General features: G+C 44.4%; 1 protein-coding gene across 2 annotated transcripts in view; it reads right to left on the reverse strand.

Annotated features, from left to right (window-relative positions):
- Nucleotides 1–19,428, reverse strand: part of UNC5C (unc-5 netrin receptor C) — a 391,508-nt gene that overhangs the window by 21,605 nt on the left and 350,475 nt on the right. For both annotated transcript variants that reach the window (XM_064369334.1, XM_064369328.1), the window contains 2 exons: nt 17,621–17,789; nt 14,466–14,699 (listed from right to left, as the gene is read on the reverse strand). In XM_064369334.1, coding sequence (XP_064225404.1) covers nt 14,466–14,699; nt 17,621–17,789 — 403 coding nt within the window. The remainder of the gene's footprint in view (nt 1–14,465; nt 14,700–17,620; nt 17,790–19,428) is intronic.

The raw sequence follows: 19,428 nt of genomic DNA on the forward strand, positions 1-19,428 counted from the left end.
GTAGACTGCCAGAGGATATGAAGAGTGGTTATCAGTTTTCTTGGCAGGCAGGACATTGAAAAAATCTGAACTGCCTGTTGGCCATGACCTTGAAGTCAGGAAATCTAACACGGCATTTTGAGTGCAAAGTCTTCATTGAAGTCAGCCCAAGAATCAGGCTTAGTTTTTCGTTTCTTCACCAATGATCTCAAAAGTCACAGTAAAGAATTCTCCCTAGTGGGGAAAATGTTTAGACTGGCTTGGAAGAGCCCTTTTTTGGAGAAAAAGTATCATGTGCCATTTTAAAGACAGTGGGGCCACAGAACCGATTTCTTCCATATTCTCAAGCTCACCATCTCTCCATCACCTAGGAGTGACACAAAGCTGCAGCGCAGAGCTGGAAGGAACCTGACTTTTTTCTCTTTTCCAACTGGACAGAAACCCTGGGGAAAGATAAACTGCCCATCAGGACACATCCATGCTTAGAGCAGAGGCTGTAAACATGTTTGCCAGCATAGTCTACCAGTCAAAACACTGGGCATGGGCCGGGCGCAGTGGCTCACGCCTGCAATGCCAACACGTTGGGAGGCAGAAGCAGGCAGATCACGAGGTCAAGAGATCGAGACCATCCTGACCAACATGGTAAAACCCTGTCTCTACTAAATATACAAAAATTAGCTGACCGTGGTGATGGGCACCTGTAGTCCCAGCTACTCAGGAGGCTGAGGCAGGAGAATTGCTTGAACCCGGGAAGCGGAGGAGGTTGCAGTGAGCCACTGCACTGCAGCCTGGTGACAGAGCAAGACTCCATCTCAAAAAAAAAACAAAAAAACAAACAAACAAAAAAAGCATTGAGCACGTGTATTTATAAATTACATATCTCTGTTATCAGTATGTTAATACGTTACATTATAAGATACACATAAAATCAAAAATACATAAAGTTCTGTGTTAATCTATGCTAGCATAAAGCTAAGTACTAATAACTGTTGTTTTTTTCTGTCCCTTTGGTTCATTGGGCCTGGGGTGTGTGAACTCGGTATTGGAGACGACTAGCTCAGGCAGCTCGTCCTTCCACTGGTCCCTGGGGAAGAATCCAGCCCAGCAGCGAGGGACTCAGTCACCTTCCACACTGAAACTTAACATTCTTTCCCACAACATGCCAACTGGCATCAGTGCGCTAAAGATGTTCATGACATAGGAAAGCATAACAGAAAAAAAGAGAGAACCACCACCAAGGTGTGAATTAAAGAGATCTCAATCAATCATTCCAACAACTCGTGGGAAACAAGCAGAATCTAAAACCACACAGGAGCAGGAGCCGACTCGTCGCATACAGCGAATCTCAAATAAAGTTTGTGTGAGATAATAGAAGCAAGCCTGCGTGAAAGGCTAATCAGGCTTTGTCTTGTGTTGTTACCGTTTTCAGTGTTATAATTTGAGATTTACTCCAGCAGATTCCACTTAAAAATCTGCTGCAACTTGTACTTCACACTACTTGATTTTCTGAATTCTTTGCACATGATCTCAGTTTGGTTATTTATATGATACAGATATGTAAGCGGACAGAAAAATAGCAGATACACAAATAAATAAGATATGGCTTTACAGTTCGGTGTTTTCCTCTGCTCCTTCTTCCTGGGAACATTCATTCAACATCAATGAGGCACGTTAGGCTGCCAGGAACTATGTCAGGTCTGGGGCACACAGAGAAGTAAGTCCCCATCACTGCCGTAAACTGCTTATGGGCTAATGGTCCACCGGGGTTGGGGGGTGACCTGTCAACGCGTAACCACAACACAGTGTGCCCGGCTCTAAAACCACTTCCAGAAAGTCTGCTTTCGAATCACAAAGTTTAGAATATGTCACACACCTTAAAAAAGAATAAGAACAAAATATATTTAAGGTCAAAAGCTTTAGGAAGACTTAAGAGAAATATCGTGAGCCTGGGAAGAAATACTACAGTTAAGGATGAGGACCCTCTGGCCTTTTCGTTCTTGGAGACCTGAATGTTGCCTTCCTTTGCAGAAGCTGTCCTTTCTACTGCCTCAGTGGCCTGGTTTGGCTCTGGATGAATCCACCTGTTGCTTTGATGAGCTTTTTTTTGCTTCTGTGAGAAAGGACACAGTTTCTGACTTCCTTTTACAGTTCTTTTTTTAAAAAATTTTTTTAGAGACCTTCTCTGTCGCTCTGTTGCCCAGGTTGGAATGCAGTGGCGTGATCATAGCTCACTGCAGCCTCAACCTCTGTGCTCAAGCAATCCTCCTACCTCAGCCTCCCTAGTACCTGGGACTACTGGCTCATGCCACTGCACCTGGCTACTTTTAAAACTTTTTGTAGGGACAAGGTCTTGCTATGTTGCTAAGGCTGTCCTTGAACTCCTGAACTCAAGCAAACTTCCCACCTCAGCTTCCCACCTAAGTGCTGGTATTACAGGCATGAGCCACGGCGTCCAGCTTCCCTTGTACAGTTCTGTCTGCACCCCTCTAACTTTTCCCTGCAAAAACACCCTCAAGAGTAGGTTATCAATAAAAGTGTCTCTAGCCCACGGACTACACACGTGAACCATCAGAGTCACCAGAAGCAGGCTATCTGCCTCAGAGCCCAGTGTCTGCTGGGGATCGGAGCAATCCTGTGGGAGGGTCTCTTTCCCCACTGTGGGCACTGCCTCCAAAGCAGGCTGGCTGGCCCTGAGTGAGGGCTGTATTGATTCAGGAAGGCTGTGAGGGATTGCTCCAAAGACCGGAACAAGAGATTCCACAGTAGAAACAAGCAGCTTTCACAATAACCAATTAAACCAAGACATTATCCATGCCAAGCCATTAGCCCGGGCCACTTAAGAGCCACAATAAATCCAGGCTGTTTTAAAGGCTTGTGTGCACAAAGGAGGCACCTCTGGCCTGTGCCCAGAACGCTCCCAGGCTCTTAGATGACAGGATCTCCCCTCATTAAGGCCTGACAGAGAGGCAGGAGGGAGGATGCATCTGCAAGCCAAGCCACTCCTCCACTCTGGTCTGTCCAGGCCCCGAGTTTCTCAGTCTGCATTATGTCCGAGTTAGATTGCATGCGAGTTAGATGGTTCTGAGTTAGATTGCATCTGTGCCTCATCTGCTTCTCTTGTTTTCTCTCCGCCTGTTCCTTCCATGCCTGGGCAAATTTCCCTTAAGTATCAGGCTCACAGCTATTGCTCACTGGGAGCCCCCAGGCAACAGAGTGGCATATATTGAATGCTTTGCTGTACGTCTATATAAGTATGACAACTCTGCCCCCAGGGTCTGGGCTGAAGCTGGGTTACAGAGCCCTGCAAAGTGGTGACTTTGTGCCAAGAATTATGAGGTGCTAGGGCCCCACAGCAGGTCTGCTGGGCTAGTGCTCCTGGCCCTGGCTTTGTTGCCCACACTCTCTGCTCGCCCTCCCCACCAACCCCAGTATGTGTTCACTACCTCCTCTATTCACCTTCCTCCCTTGCTCACTCTCCTCCCATGCTCACCTCCTCTACTCGGCCTCTTCCTCTGTTCACTTCCTCATCTGCTCACCCTCCTCCCTTGTGTACCCCCCTCCTCCCCTGCTCACCCTCCTCCCCTGTAAACCCTCCTCCCCTGCATACCCTCCTCCCCGGCTCACCCTCCTCCCCTGTTCATCCTCCTCCCCTGTGCACCCCCTTCCTCCCCTGCTCACCCTCTTCCCCAAACTCCCTCCTCCCCTGAATACTCTTCCCCTGAATTCCTTCCTCCCCTGCACACCCTCCTCCCCTGAACACCCTCCTCCACTCATCATCCTCCCCTGCACTCACCCTCCTCCACTTATCATCCTCCCCTGCACTCACCCTCCTCCCCTGCTCACCTTCCTCCCCTGCTCACCTTCCTCCCCTGCTCACACTCCTCCCCTGAACACCCTCCTCCCCTGAATTCCCTCCTCCCCTGCACACCCTCCTCCACTCATCCTCCTCCCCTGCACTCACCCTCCTCCCCTGCACTCACCCTCCTCCCCTGCACTCACCCTCCTCCCCTGCACACCCTCCTCCTCTACTCACCCTCCTCTCCTGCACTCACCCTCCTCCCCTGCACACCCTCCTCCTCTACTCACCCTCCTCCCCTGCTCACCTCCTCACCTGCTACCCTCCTCCCCTGCGCTCACCCTCCTCTCTTACTCACCCTCCTCCCCTGCTCACCTCCTCGCCTGCTCACCTCCTCACCTCCTCGCCTGCTCACCTCCTCCTCTGCTCACCGCCTCCCCCATTCACCTCCTTCTCTGCACACCCTTGCCCTGCATAACAACTTGTCGCTCTTATTTCAATTTCCCAATTGCACGACCTTCTTCCTCAAGGCATTTGTTATGGCTTTCAGTTTTTCAAGGGGTGATTATTCCTATTCGTGGATTATCTAGTCCATAGCTTCTTTCTCTCCCTCTCTGCCTCTCTCTTGTTTAGTCTCCTACTTTTCTGTTATTCTTTTCTTTCCCTTTTCAGAAACTGTACAGGCTAGAGAAAGGATGAAAGAAATGATTAAAGTTTAGTCTCATATAACCCCCTGAAATCTTTCACGAAGGGAAGGATGGAAGGTGGTGAAACGCAGGCTGTGTTTCACTCTGTCTAGCTTCTTTCTTTATATTGTTTCTGGATGTTACTTCTCCATGCAGTTTTCATTTTTGAGAGAAACACAGAACCTTGAGTTGGATGGATTTGCTCTGCCATGAAGCCTGGCATCAGCACCAGGAACATGAGCAGGTGGAGGTGGCTACTGAGGGAAGGTCACTAAGATCCCTACACAGTGAGGACCGCACAGAAGGCAGGAAGCGAAGCAGCGGCCAGCCTCGCACTCGCTGTTTTTTGGTCTGGTTCAGCTATCTGGCTGCTGGAGATAGAACCGCTGTCTGCACTGAAGCCAGCGCAGGAGGCTGAGTTGTACTGCGGCAGTGCCCCACCTTCACCTTGATTCTGGGACACAGACACAAAGAACATACCAGCAAACGTGCAGCGTGTCACACATATGAAACCTCAAAAGGCCAGCCCTCAACGACTGTCCTGGCTGGTGTTTTAAAAAAGCCACATCTGCCATCAGATTTCATGGAACCTGCCTTTCTTCTGTTCATTCTTTAATCCTGTGTCGAAAACCTGCCCTTGTCATTTGGGGATGAGAAATCTGTGTCTTTGCTACGGTGGCTGTCACTGCTGTCTCTGTCACAGCTGTGGGGTCCTGCACTCCACCAAAGCAGGGGCCAAAAAGAGCGGCCATCCTTCTCTCCTGTTCCCTGCCAGCTTTTCAGCAACACTGCTCTCAGCCCCCCACGCGCTGTCTCCTCCTCTCCGGTGGCTTGTGGGTCTCAGGCTGCTGAGCCGGGCAGTGGAGAACATCTGACTGTCAGCCCAGCCTCTTCCACCTGCTCGGGTCGCCCTCCCTGGCGCCCGGCCTGGCTTCGCTCCTTTCCCTTCCTGTGTTCACGCCAGGGTGCTCTGCTCTCCCCCGGAGTTTGTCTGCCTTACTTCTTCTCTAATAATAACAAGGCTGGACTCTGGTGCCCATGTGCAAAGATCTCCCCGTCAAGGCGCTCCATTTCTAGGGCTCTGCCTGCTGTTCCCACAGCTGCTGTGGCCACGGAGGCTTGGTCTGAGCTGCCACTTCCAGCCTGCACAGTCAGGGCGGTTTGTGACACTTTTAAAGCCAAATGCCAAGGGGTGGCACTCAGGCGAGCAGCATGTCACTTGTCTACCCCAGGCATGCTCTGAGGGAAACCATTCTCTCTCACATCCATGCATGAGGAATAGGACTTTTTAGGTTTTTCTAGGACTTGTGAAGTCATCTTGTTTTTCTTTTCACTTGTTAACACATTATTTTTAAACTTCTGTATTAGTTTCCTTTTCTTTTCTTTTTTTTTTTTTTGAGACAGAGTCTTGCTCTGTCGCCAGGCTGGAGTGCAGTGGCATCATCTTGGCTCACTGCAACCTTCATTTCCCAGGTTCAAGCGATTCCCCTGCCTCAGCCTCCTGAGTAGTGGGGACTACAGGCATGCACCATCACACCCGGCTAATTTTTTTCCCTTTTTTATTAAAGACAGGGTTTCGCCATGTAGGCCAGGATGGTCTCAATTTCTTGACCTCTTGATCTGCCCGCCTCCCAAAGTGCTGGGATTACAGGCGTGAGCCAGCACGCCCGGCCACTTCTGTATTAGTTTCCTATTGTTGCCGTAAGAAACCATCACTAACACAGTGACTTAGAATAACACAAACTGATTATCGTACAGTTCTGGGGGTGGGAGTCTAACAGACTTCTCGTTGAGTTAACATCAAGGTGTGTCAGTGGGCTGCCCCGCTTTCCCGGACCCAAGAAGAGAATCTGCACTTGGTCTTCTCCACCTTCCAGAGGTTTCTCACATTCTTTGGCTCACGGTTGCCTTCCCCTATCTTCAAATCCAACAATGACAGATTGCTCTGAGCCTTTTACCATGGTCATCTCCCTTTCTGATCATAGCTGGAAAAAGTTCCACCTTCAAAACCATGTAATTAGACTGGACTCACACAGATGGTCCAGGATAATCTCCCCAAATCACACAATCATATCTGCAAAGATCCTTTTGCCACGTAAGGTAAAATACTCACATATTCTGACTATTAACGTGTAGACATCCTTGGGCGGGGTGGGGTGTGGCATTATTTTGCATACCACAACTCCTATTTTCTTTCTTTTCTCTCTCTCTCAAAAAGTAAGTTTAACATGGCAGGTCATTTCTAAGATATATGATAGACCCAGGGCCAGATTTTATAAGAAGATGATAAAGATGGGGTAAATTTAGAGGCACCAAAAACATCCCTTTGATTAAATGTCTGACCAACCAGACTGCTACCAAACCTGCAACTCACCCACAGTTAGATTCCAGTTACATTTAATATCTTCCTGAAGCCATTATCTTCAAAACACTACTGTAGTCTAATGCCCACCTAGGCATGGTGAACAGTGTCTGCTGTCTATTTTGTGCCGGGAGATTGAACAACTTTGATTTCCTTAGAACTTCAAAAAGTCCTTGATACAGACCAAATTACTGTCCTAAGAGGTCAAATTCATGACCAGGGCCACCAAGCTGATGAGTGGCAGAGCCAGTCGTGGCAGCCAGCCCAACTCAAGCTTTCTTGCTATACCATACTCCCTCCCATACGCACAGCAGCCATGATGCACCGGGAACCTTTAAAATGTGTTTTCTTGTTGATCTCTAATACATGTGTTGCAATTGTGAATATATTAGTTTAACTCCAGAGACCAGGATCCTGAAAGTATACAGGTGAAGCTATTTTTGAGGTTGTTTGTGGGAACTATAAGAATAGGTATGGATAATGGGGATAATTCTAGAGAAGATCAGCCTTAGAAGACCTAGAGGAAGCAGGTGTGAGGTGATCAGAGTTCAGTAAGGTCACAGCTTGCCATGGAGGAAACACCAGGAGGACAGCAGTGAGGAAGGCAACAGGTTGCAGGATACAAATGTAACCGCCTTCTCTCTCTGTAACCAGACACGTATGACCGTCCATGACTGTGGCCTGGGAACGTGAGCACCACACAATTCTCAACTAGACTTCCGCCAACCTACTTTCCCTCTTTACCTTCCAGTGTTTCTTTCATTCTTCTCTTTTCACTTAATAGACTCTTTTGCAGAGTCACTCTATTACAGTTGGGATTAGGGCACATGAAATTTATCCAAGAAAGATCTTCTCCATGCCCAATCAGTCCATCAAAAAAAAAAAAAAAAAAAAAAGCCAGATTATGTTACTACACATTATTTGCTTTCTATCACATATACATTTGTCAGAAATTCAATAAATATCATACACTGCCCATAATGTATGCAAATAACTCCTCTTCTAGGTTCTGAATCTCAGAGTTAGTATAAAACCCTTTATTATAAAAAGAGACTCTCATGTGTTGTACCCTTTGGCTATTGGAACGGAAATGACTTATTTCCACATAGACGTGTTTCTCCCTAGGTGTTTTTAAACTTACTCCAAATATAACCTTGCTCTCTGTTAATTGCTGGTGTATTTATACTAGGATTCAAGTCTTTGCAAATAATGAAAGAAAAACACCTTTTTCATTACTTTAATCACCTAAAGATGGGGGAAAATGAAAAGCTCTGATACACCAAACTCAACCTTTTCAATAGACTTGACCTCTCTATTTGAATTGATTGCAAACGATTCTCACGATTCTTAGCATCCTTATCCTTTCATGTGAACACAGCTTGAGCATTGTTCCCAGTGGTCATTCAAGCACATGCACAGGAAAAAGCCCTTCTGAAAGGTATAAAGGAACTCCACTGTTGCCCGTCAGCCTTGGCTTCTGCTGTTAGGTACTGCCAACATCTGAATTCTGTATCAGTGCTTTCAAATGGTTAAATGTAGCCTTTAAGTTTCAGTGACCATTTTTGCCCCAAAGCTTAACAAAACTCTAGAAAACTGTTACAAAACTGACAAGCTCAAAGAACTGTGTAGGAAGAAGAAAAAATGTATCACGGTAGCTTAAGACTGACTGTATTTTCCATCCACATGGCTAGTATATGTACAAGTATATATATTTATGTAGTATAAAATTACATATCATATACATATGATATATAAACTTACTCCAAATATAACCTTACTCTCTGTTAATTGCTGGTCTATTTATACTAGGATTTAAGTGTTTGCAAATAATGAAAGGAAAACATCATTTTTATCTATCATATGTAATTATGATATATATGATATATAAAAAAGGTATTTTCATTATTTGAAAAAACATATATATCACATCATTATATATCATATATATATCATATATCATATATCATATATAACTATATATATCACATATGGCATATATAGTTATATATCATATATTATACAAGTTATGTAATTATACATGACATATATAATTATATAAATATAATTCTATATTAATATAAATATAATTATATATATTTACATATAACTAGATGTATTATCTAGCCACATGGATAATATAACCACATATAGTAGTGATAATTAATATTCTTGAAATACACAGCTCTAGGCATTGGGGCAGTCTGTTTGTGATAGTCCTCCCGGAGTCACTCCCGGAGAATAAGCCCTCCACTGGGCCTCCATCTCTGCCCTAGTCCAGCATTTCTGTGGATTTTTCTGCAATTTGTAAAGAATTCCCAGCACATAGCAGTTATTATAAGAAACTATCAAATCCTGGCAAATACAGCCTCAGGCATCACTTGCTATGCTGAAGATGGAAGTGGTCAGGAATTGGATTAAAGTACCAACAAGGAAGCAGAGATCCTTTTCATCAGTCAGAGGAAGTGAGAAGAGGGTGAAGTAAAAGGTTTGGAGGGTAGAGGATGGCAGCTGAGGGCGCTTTCATTCAGTGGTTAGGTCACTGCTAGGCACAAAGGGGGCTTTAAAACAGCCAGGGGCTTCCTGAGAGCAGAGGAGACTTGGAAGAACTGCCATGGGAATCGGTAAGTCAAGAAGAGCTAAATGAAAGGATTATGGAGAAGCAGGGGAGGCATCCCTCAGATCAGGTGTCTTAAGAGTATGATAGACCCAATCAGAAATGTATGACTTTTCACAGCAACACAACAGCCTGGAAGTAGAAGTAGTGGGCTTGTTCAGTGGAGGGTATCTTTGGTGATGGAAATTAGAAAACCCTGCAGCAGCTCAAAATGACAAGAGATTTTAGGGTAGAAGCTAGTTGCTACAGATATGAGTAAGAGCAGAGGAGGGTTTGTGGACTGGGAAACTGCAGCAGGTTGAGGGAGCCTCTCCTTATTATTATTTTTTTATTTTTGAGATCGAGTCTCACTCTGCCACCCAGGCTGGAGTGCAGTGGTGCAATTTCTGCTCATTGCAGCCTCCACCTCCTGGGTTCAAGCAATTCTTCCACCTTAGTCTCCCGAGTAGGTGGGATTACAGGGGCGTGCCATCACACCCAGCTAATTTTTGCATTTTTAGTAGAGACGGGATTTCACCATGTTGGCCAGGCTGGTCTTGAGCTCCTGACCTCAGGTGATCCACCCGCCTCGGCCTCCCAAAGTGCTGGGATTACAGGTGTGAGCCACCGTGCCCAGCGAGGGAGCATCTCCTTAAGAACAAAAAATAGCTTCCTCTTCCAAAGGGAGAGATAAATGGAAGGTTAGATGATTGTGGTCAGAAAGTGGGAGCTTGAAAGGTGGAGACCTTGGCAGTGGAGCAGCTGCTGATGAAGATGAAATCCGCAGCACATCCATACCAATGAATAGACAGTGTGAGATGATATGAAGGCTACTAGAATACGTTTGGGCAGAGAGACTGTGATTTAAGTCATGACACTGAATTTGAGGGAATGATGGGAATGGATGGAAGGGTGGAATCCGCAGAGGTCTGTGCAAAGGAACGGAAGTAGGCATGAGCAGCAGCAGAACCATCTAGCCTGGGCAGTAAAAAGATGCCCCAGAAAGAGTCATGGGGTATAAGAATTGCTGGCACATTTCCTCTTGGCCTTGGGGTTAGTTAGGAGGTACAGTCTTCATTGGAGGCTTTGTGAGGTGTTACCAGAAGATCCACTGGCATTTAAAAAGAGCAGGTGGAGGAATGGGGAGGGAATGATGTGAGGCTGTAGGAAAGTTTGTTCTCAGTAGGATCAAAGTTTCAAAAAAATTTGGGAAAGTGTTTAGGATAATAGCTCTTAACTCTGGTGGCACAATAGAATAAGAAGGGAGTGGTGGTGTTTTTTTAAATACCTAGAGCAAATACATCAGAACCAGTGGGGCAAGACCCTGGAGTGAGTCTTTATAAAAACTCCCACCTGCTTCCTCTGTGTGTGAGAAATCCTGATTCTGGAAGAACATGAGTGTGAGTCAGGAGCAGGGCAGGCCTGAAGGAGAAGGAGGCCTTCAGGAGGGGTGTTGCGAGAGGAAGTATTTCTGGGCAGCAGCAGTTAGAGAAGCAGTGAGATGGGAGAGTACGGTGGGAACATCAGCAGGCAGGGTGCCAAGAAGGCAGGATTTGGTAACCAAGGGCTCTTTGAGCTAATCAGCCCCAAGTTTCCAATTCAAGCGTGGGTGTGAGGAAGAGTGGCGTGACCGAAATAATTGTCTCTTCGGTATGTTGGAGAGACCATCCACCTAGAACTAGGATTTTGGTATTTCTGCATTATTAAAAGGCCATGAGGTACAAGAAAGCCTCATCCATTATTCATGTTTGTTTCAGGCTAAGTGCTAGATCCCCAGATGCTGAGAATTTATAAATATCTGTTTAGAAAGCACCGACCATGATACAAACCACTCTTGAGTTGTTTTCGCCGTTTAATCCTGTTCATCATTCTCTCACTATTGACCATTTGCATCTTGTGTTCGCTGATTATTAAAATCCGAATTACTTTTATGAAATACTCTATTTTGCATGTGTTTGGGTGTGTTTGTTGGGAAGACAAGGTGCCTGAGGAGAGAATTATGTGTGTGAATATAAAATATGTATATCAAACATTTCAAATATGACATAGGTCGTCTATGGCATGCTTTTGCGATGACTTTTCTTGAAACTGTTGAAAAGATTTGCCTTAATCAGACCCCGTGGCTGCCCTACAGATACCTTTTCCAGTAATTTAAGCCTAGCATGATTCCTATCCTTACAATGCTTTGGATGTATCACATTTGCAAGGAATATATATATAAAATAACCTTAAGCTTTACATTAGAGCTGTGTGTTCAGAACTTTTATTCAAAATCAGAAAATCCTACAGGCTCGACCATCAAAATTATATGCACTGACCCAAGAGGTCACATCCCTGTCCCAAGACCATGCTGGTCAAATCCACCACGGTGAACAGGTGATGCCAAGAGGGCCCTGGCTCTCCTTCCCACTTCCACTCGCGCCCTCTACGGTCTTTGCCTGCGGAGTCACTTCCTAGCGGACCTATCCTGGAACACTCAGTGTTCATAACCAAGCACTAGTCTCTGAGTGGAAGCTCCAGATGGAAATACCCTGATATTCAGAAACTCTTTCCTTGGCTTCCGTGATTCATTTTTCTTCCATTTCTGTTCCTCATCTGGCTGCTCATCCTTCTTTACTTCTTAGCTGGCTGCCCATCCTCCTCCCTTGCGATGCCAGGGCTTTCCTTGGTCCTGTCTCTAGGGTACGGCTCTTTCAGCAACTTCGCTTAGGGGCCGAGCAGCCAGGCTGCAGCCAGCGGCCTGGGCATGAAGCCTGCTGTCTCCACTTAACAGCTGTGTGACCCAGAGAAACTTACTTAAACTTTCTGTGCCTTGGACTTATACATCTATAAAATGGAGATAATGGTGTCTTATAGATAAAATGAAGATTAAATGAATTAATATAAAGTATTTAGAATTTTGCCTTACACATAGAAGCTCTCAGTCATGTAGATTATTATTATTATTTTTTTTTTGAGATGGAGTTTCGCTCTTGTTACCCAGGTTGGAGTGCAATGGTGCGATCTCAGCTCACTGCAACCTCTGCCTCCTGGGCTCAAGCAATCCTCCTGCCTCAGCCTCCCGAGTAGCTAGGACCACAGACAGGAGCCACCCTGCCCAGCTAATTTTTGTATTTTTAGTAGAGACGGGGTTTCACCATGTTGACCAGGATGGTCTCGATCTCTTGACCTTGTGATCCATCCGCCTCGGCCTCTCAAAGTGCTGAGATTAGAGGCGTGAGCCACCGCGCCTGGCCATAGATGATTTTTATGATTATCTTCTACCTCTCTCTCTCGATATTCTCCCTGACCACTGTGGATAACAATTTTCCACATAATGTAGTTGGTTCTTGGATCTCCATTTCAAAAATCTGTTCTCTGTTCAGAGAACCACATATATATTTCTAACTGTGCCTTGGGCATCTTTTATAGATGCCCAGTTCATACCTCTAATTCAGTATTCCAAAGAAAAGGCACTGTTACAGACTGACGTCTGTGTCCCCCAGATTTGTATATGGGAATCCTAATCCCCAGTGTGATAGTATGAGGAGGTGAGGCCTTTGGGAGGTGACCAGGTCATAAGGGTGGTGCCCTTAGGAATGGGATTAGTGACCTTGTAAAGGAGATCCCAGAGAGCTCTCTCCCCATCTCTCCACCACGTGAGGACACAGCAAAACGTCAGCAGTCTGCCACCCAAAAGAGGGTCCCTCACCAGAGCCCACCCATGCTGGCACCTTGACCTCAGACTTTCAGCCTCCAGAATGGAAGCTTGGGTTGGCACTGTGGGAAGTAAACATCTGTTTAAGCCGCACGGTCTGTGGCACTTTGTCAGAGCTGCCTGAACTGTCAAGACAGGCACCATCTCTACACCCCGAGGCCTCCTGCCCTCTGAGTTTGCTACTATGACTTAGAGGCAGAAACTTGACCTTCTGCCCCACCCATTCAGTGTTCGTCACGGGATTCTGTAAAGGCCACTTGAACAGGACCTTTTAGCCTTGTTCTCTTCATCTCACTCCTCCGTCATCACCCCAGCTCCAGCACACGTTCCTTCCTACTTTGACTCACCTTCTCACTGAAGTCAGGCTGATATTCCTAACATATATTTTCAGTCATGTCTTTCTTCTGTTTACACCTCCCCAATCTCCATTAACTCAATAACTGAATCTCAACTCCTCTCTCTGGCCATGAAGGTCTATCTAGACGAAACTCCTACCTATTATCCCAGGCTTACCAGAAGCAATATGCTTGTACAAAGTCTTCATTTATTGTTTGCTTCTGTGTTTATTCATGCTGTTCCCTCCAGCTAGAAATCTTGTGTTTTTCCCCACCACTATTGCTGATCAAAACCTAATCTTCCATTAGGACCAGTCATCAAACGTTAGCTCCTTTTCAGATTTCCTCAAAGTAATGATGCCTCCGTCTCCTGAGCTCCCGTATAGCGCTTTGCAACTGTGGCCTTTCCCACCCTCTGACTTAGCTCCTCAACCTCGACATGCTTCTTTTATTCCTCCTTCTAGATCATAACTTCCTCAAAGGCACTAAGTATATCCCCTAAAGCTTCGAATGGGATAAAATGAATGGCGATAATCACACCAGGAATTAAGCTCATTTATTCTGCAAAGCAGCAGCCTGTTGTCAAATGCTAACCCGCTCCCTCACAGCCCTCATAAAAAGAATGGGAAAGCATGTAAATGAAGCAGCACACCAGAGGAGCATACAGTGTGAGCAATTACACCAATTCCTTTTATAGGAAGAACGCAGCTGAGATAAACATGCAAGGAGATTATTTACCATCCACGGGTCCCATTGCCAAATTCTTCTACATTTTTCATTAAAAGAAATCAAGGAAGGTAAACAAAGTAGCCCTTGGGAGGAATCAGAATAAACAGCTCATATATCAGCATGGCCTCACAGAATTGTCTATCCTTTTAAACTGCATCCTTTGGGGCGAAACACATGTGTCCACACACTTGGGTGCACACACAGCCACATCTCTAGGTGTGCACAGCCAGGCAAAACCTTGGCTTCCAGGTGAAGGTGAAGAGGGCAGGCCAGGTGGGAGGCACTTACCTTCAGGGCATCCTGGGTGTCATCCAGACAGTAGACTCGGATGCTGTACTCCAGGGAGGAGCAGCACAGGGGCCCGAAGATGGCCAGTTTCAGGCGCTTTGCAGCCGCTTTGGTGGTGGAATGCCCAACCAGGGCGTAGGTGCTGAGGTTCTCTGTGAGGATGTGACAGGCCTCTGCATCCAGCTGAATGTAGCAAGGGGTAGTGAAGTTTTCTTCTCCAACCACCACCACATCCTGGGAGACAAGAGGGAAGGGTCACGGTTAAGCCACCCAGAACACACGAGGACCACCAGGGACAGTGGTGAATGACAGTGGGTAGCGCAGGACCTATCCTTTTCTTGGTCTATTTTCTCTCTCATGTTTTATGCTCTGTCTCCTTAAGTTCTTCATCACTGTGTCTCTTTATACCATTGTCTTTACACTGAGAATATTCTTTATTTAGATGTCCTTCAGTTTGCAGTTTTCAATCTTCTAAGAATCTATAGTTTCCCTAAAAATCTGTACATGTGAAAAGAATAAGATAAATTAAGGAACTGTGCAATAATACATGAATATGCAATTCTACTATGCTCTTTCAAAACTCACCTGACACTTTCTTCCTAAAGAAAAACACTTCTTTTCCTAAGTCATCTTGGCTGTCAGATTCTAACAAAAGCAAGACGTGACAAATTCTATGACACATAAGATACATTTCTCTGTTACTTTTCATGTGTCATTCAACAGTCTACTCTTTTAGACATTGAAAACATTTAGCAAGAAATAAAAATAAATGGACATGATGATTTTTATTTAAAAAATTAGTGGCTAATTCAACCAAGTTTTGATTCATCTATATAGTTCAGGTCACAGAACATATAATCTGAAAGACCAAGTATGGGACCCCAAAACCAAGGGCTGGGATTCCGAATGCATCCTGGGGCAACCAGGTGACAGAAGCATGTGAAGCATGCAGGGCCACAGTCAGGGAGGAATGATGGAGACTGTGGTGAAACAGAGCGTACGTCTGTCTAAAGAGCTCAGCCTCCACTGCGCTTTGGCCCATGGCTGCTGTGCAAGAATGCAGGCCAAGCATGGGCAAAGCCTCACACGTCCCAAGACACGCTGGAAGTTCAGATTTTAATGTGCAATCTTCCAACTTTTAATTAACTCAAATTTAAAAGAAGATCTCAGACAGAAGAAATACACACATGAGCATGAGTCAGTCTCTGTACTGTCAGACATGGAGTCAGTCTTTCTATGGGGCAGGACTCATGTCAACTTTGATTCCCACTGTAGTCCAGTGGCCTGGCTCAGGGTGAGTGTCCAACAACTATTTGCTGAAATAGTGAATGAACACTTTGTTATAAATTTAGATCAGAGGGCTACGCAAAGATATGAAAGAGATCACCACCTAGGTTATTATTTATTAGTTGGGCCTTGCAACATCATCTGAGCTATAATAAGAGCTGTGTTTTAATAGCATCAGTGAAATAATTTCTTCTACTGAACCTAGACCTCCAGAGGAAGCTCCTAAAAAGGAAAAGAGAGAAGGAAGTTCAGAACCTCCAGGTTTATTGCAGGCACAAAAGGACACCTGGAAAGCAGCTGCTTTCTCCAGGACAAAGGAAAGCCTCAGGTATCACCTAGTGGTGACGTGGTACAGAAAGCTTCCTGGAAGACATGGCCGAAGAGCAATGATGCCCACGTCCCAGTCACGCACAAGTACAAGGGGCTTTCATGAGGACTGCCCTCTTCTACTTTCCTCATTGGCTCAGTTTATTGTTACTGTTGTTATTGTCACCACTTAAACTCAGAAATGGATAGGGTAGTAGGAAGAGAATCATGCACACAACTTAGGATCACGTTGGATTAAGACTGGATGTCTTCCAGATAAATCATTTAAAGGTTAAATAGAATTAAATTAGATCTGGATAAGTCTGGTCATAACTCAAGATAGAGTATGTTTATTTATTAATTATGTACACTTCGGCAAAGAGCGATCCCCTGGTAAGGCCAAGAGTAGAAAATGCCCATAGAAAGGAGATCCCGGTTAATCCCAGGTTTGCTCTGCTGCTCTTCTAGATCTAATACTATATTTTCTTCAAATATTAGGAACTGGAATCTTCATGTGCATCTTTTCTAAAAATATTTTTCCTAAAAAATTATCATAAGTAATCACAAAGTATACATGTTTTGCATATTAAAACTTCCTATTTTATGTTTTACATTTTATACAAGTATTAATGTATAGTATTAAAATTATTGAATATTTTTGTTTAAACATATTACTGATATAGAGGTGCTAAGTGGAGGGTTCTAATATAAGGAACTGGACTTGTTTAAAGCATCGTCCTTAAGAAGTTATGATGGCAACAGCTGCAGAGAGCCAGAATGCCATGGATCATTTTCATTCTAGTGGAGCTTTGGAGACACACCCTTTCTGTTTCCCAAGGTTAAGTTCACAAGAACTATTTCCCAGGTATGTGTCTTCAAGTCAGTGCCTAACATTTTCTGACCCAGTTGCAACGTTTCTGTACCTGCAAATTATATATATCTATTTATATACACATATTTGAGATGGAATCTCACTCTATCACCCAGACTGGAGTGCAGTGGTACGATCTCAGCTCACTGCAACCTCTGCCTCCTGGGTTCAAATGATTCTCCTGCCTCAGTCTCTCGAGTAGCTGGGATTACAAGTGCGTGCCACAGCACCCGGCTAATTTCTCTATTTTTAGTAGAGATGGGGTTTCACGATGTTGGCCAGGCTGATCTCAAACTTCTGACCTCATGATCCCCCTGCCTTGGCCCCCCAAAGTGCTGGGATTACAGGCATGAGCCACCCCATATATGTATATATATATATGAAGTATACATATACACATATACATTATATATATACATATATATAATTGATATTCCAAAAGGAACATGGCTAAGACTCTTATGTGCACTTCTCCTATGAGTTATCTAGTAAGTGACCATCATTTTCTGTGTGCCTATCAATCTGTAGACATAACTAACACTCAGGAACTAGTCTGCCTGTCTGTCTCTCATTTTGAGGGTGAGCTAAAATTCCACTGTTTTGCTTTAAAAATAAAAGGCCTGCCATAACTGTTCCTGCTTATCTGCATGGATTATTCTTGCACAGCATCTTTATCCCGACAGCAGCTCACCTCCCACTGTCCCTGTGCTGCCTGGTTCTTGAGCAGTATCTTCCAGTCCTCAGTATTGGGGTCTGCGCAGTGATGCATAGTGAGGACGACAGGGCGGGTGAGCAGCGCTCCTGGGGGCCCACAGCTCACCACAGGGGTCAGCAGTGTCTGAGAGTCATCCATGGGAGGCCTGGGAGGAGAGCAGAGAATGGCATCAGTGACATTTCCATTGTATTTATGAACTACGCACTTGGGTTCTGAGAGCTACAGTTGTTATGCAAACAGGTCAAGTAGTTTTCTCTTGGAATTCTTTTTTTTTTTTCCTGGGACTGGGGGTTGGGGAGAGGAAATAGGTGATGCAGAATTAAGTGCTCTTTATAACAAGACCTTGATCTTGCAGGACTAGAAGTCTTTACGATAACAATAAATTTGCCAGCATCTCTTTGATTCCCTTTTCTCCGACACAGGTCTTCTTGTGGTAGCTTCCTCTGAATTTATGTACAGACACTTTCAAGATGGAATGAGAATGAACAGAGTCCCTATGAAGTTACATAACCAGATTTTCTGATAATTCTTGCCACTGGTCTCACAGGGTTTTAAATACTTTTGTGTCTTCGGGACCTGACTTGAAAAATACTTTTAAAAAATCATTTCAGAATGAGGACACTCTAGAGCTAAACTTAGTCCAAATGACTTTCAGGAATAATTTAGGCTAGTACAGCAGATTCATTCTGTCAGATATGACTAGAAAGAATATAGAACTGTATTTATACAGCAACTTAAAATGAGATCTCTTAACTTGTACAGTTCATACTCAGAGAATCTGGACAGAAAGAACCGCAAAAATACAGATTCTTTATTTTTATATATAAAAATTACCTTAAATCTTTTCCCTAACAAGACTGTAATCAACAAGCAAATGGATAAACTAACCCAACCTATAGTAAATTTGTGAAGATGTAGTTCCAAAGGTGTTGAGTAGATTGCTCAAAGTCTAACGAATAAGTGCCCGTTAGTGCTGAGATGAAAATGAATGCCTTCTCAACGACAACATTCAAGCTACTCAATCAGAATAGCATAGCTTTTGAAATCATGGACTCTCAGAATTGTAGAAGAGCCCGTGGCAATCACTGGGCAGCACCTTCTATCCAAAACCTCTCTACAACATGGCGGAAGTGTAGTTAGCGCTGTACACACATCCAAAACTGCAGTCCACTACTGCTAAAAGGTCACCTTGTTTACCATCAACTCGAATTTACAAAATGTTATTTAGAATGAGCACAATCTGACTTCCTGAAATTTCTCTGTTCATATCCTTGACTTGCTTTTGAGGTGACCTTGTTTCTGTATTTGGAGATCGTTATGATGTCTCTACAGTCCTCTTTATTACAGAACAAACAACCTCAATTTTTCCGACCTCAGCTGGAATAGCATGGCTTCCGGATCTCTCCTTAGGTTTCTATCTTCATTTTCATATGGATGCTTGTCATTGTTTTCAAGGTCCTTGTTAAAATGGTGGCATCCTGAACTCATCACTCAGACAGTATGAGAGAGTGTTTCCTTTGATTTGCAATCTGTGTTTATAGTCATGCCTCACAAAATTGTTGCTGTTGATTATTCTCAAGGAATTACTTATAAATATTATTTAGCAGGTTCCAGTCACATGGGAAGATGGAGATAGTATGGTTAAGCATTTCCTTTATAAAATGAAGCAATGAAGTTCCAAGGAAGTTAAGAAATTTGTTAAAGCTAACTACTCTATGTATTCCTAACATGAAAGGCTCTTAGGCTAAGTCTAGTTTCATGATTTTAATGATGGCTTTTAAACA

The sequence above is a fragment of the Aotus nancymaae genome, unplaced genomic scaffold, assembly GCF_030222135.1.
Source record: "Aotus nancymaae isolate 86718 unplaced genomic scaffold, 86718_ANA_hifiasm-v0.15.2.pri h1tg000006l, whole genome shotgun sequence".
Classification (NCBI taxonomy): domain Eukaryota; kingdom Metazoa; phylum Chordata; class Mammalia; order Primates; family Aotidae; genus Aotus; species Aotus nancymaae.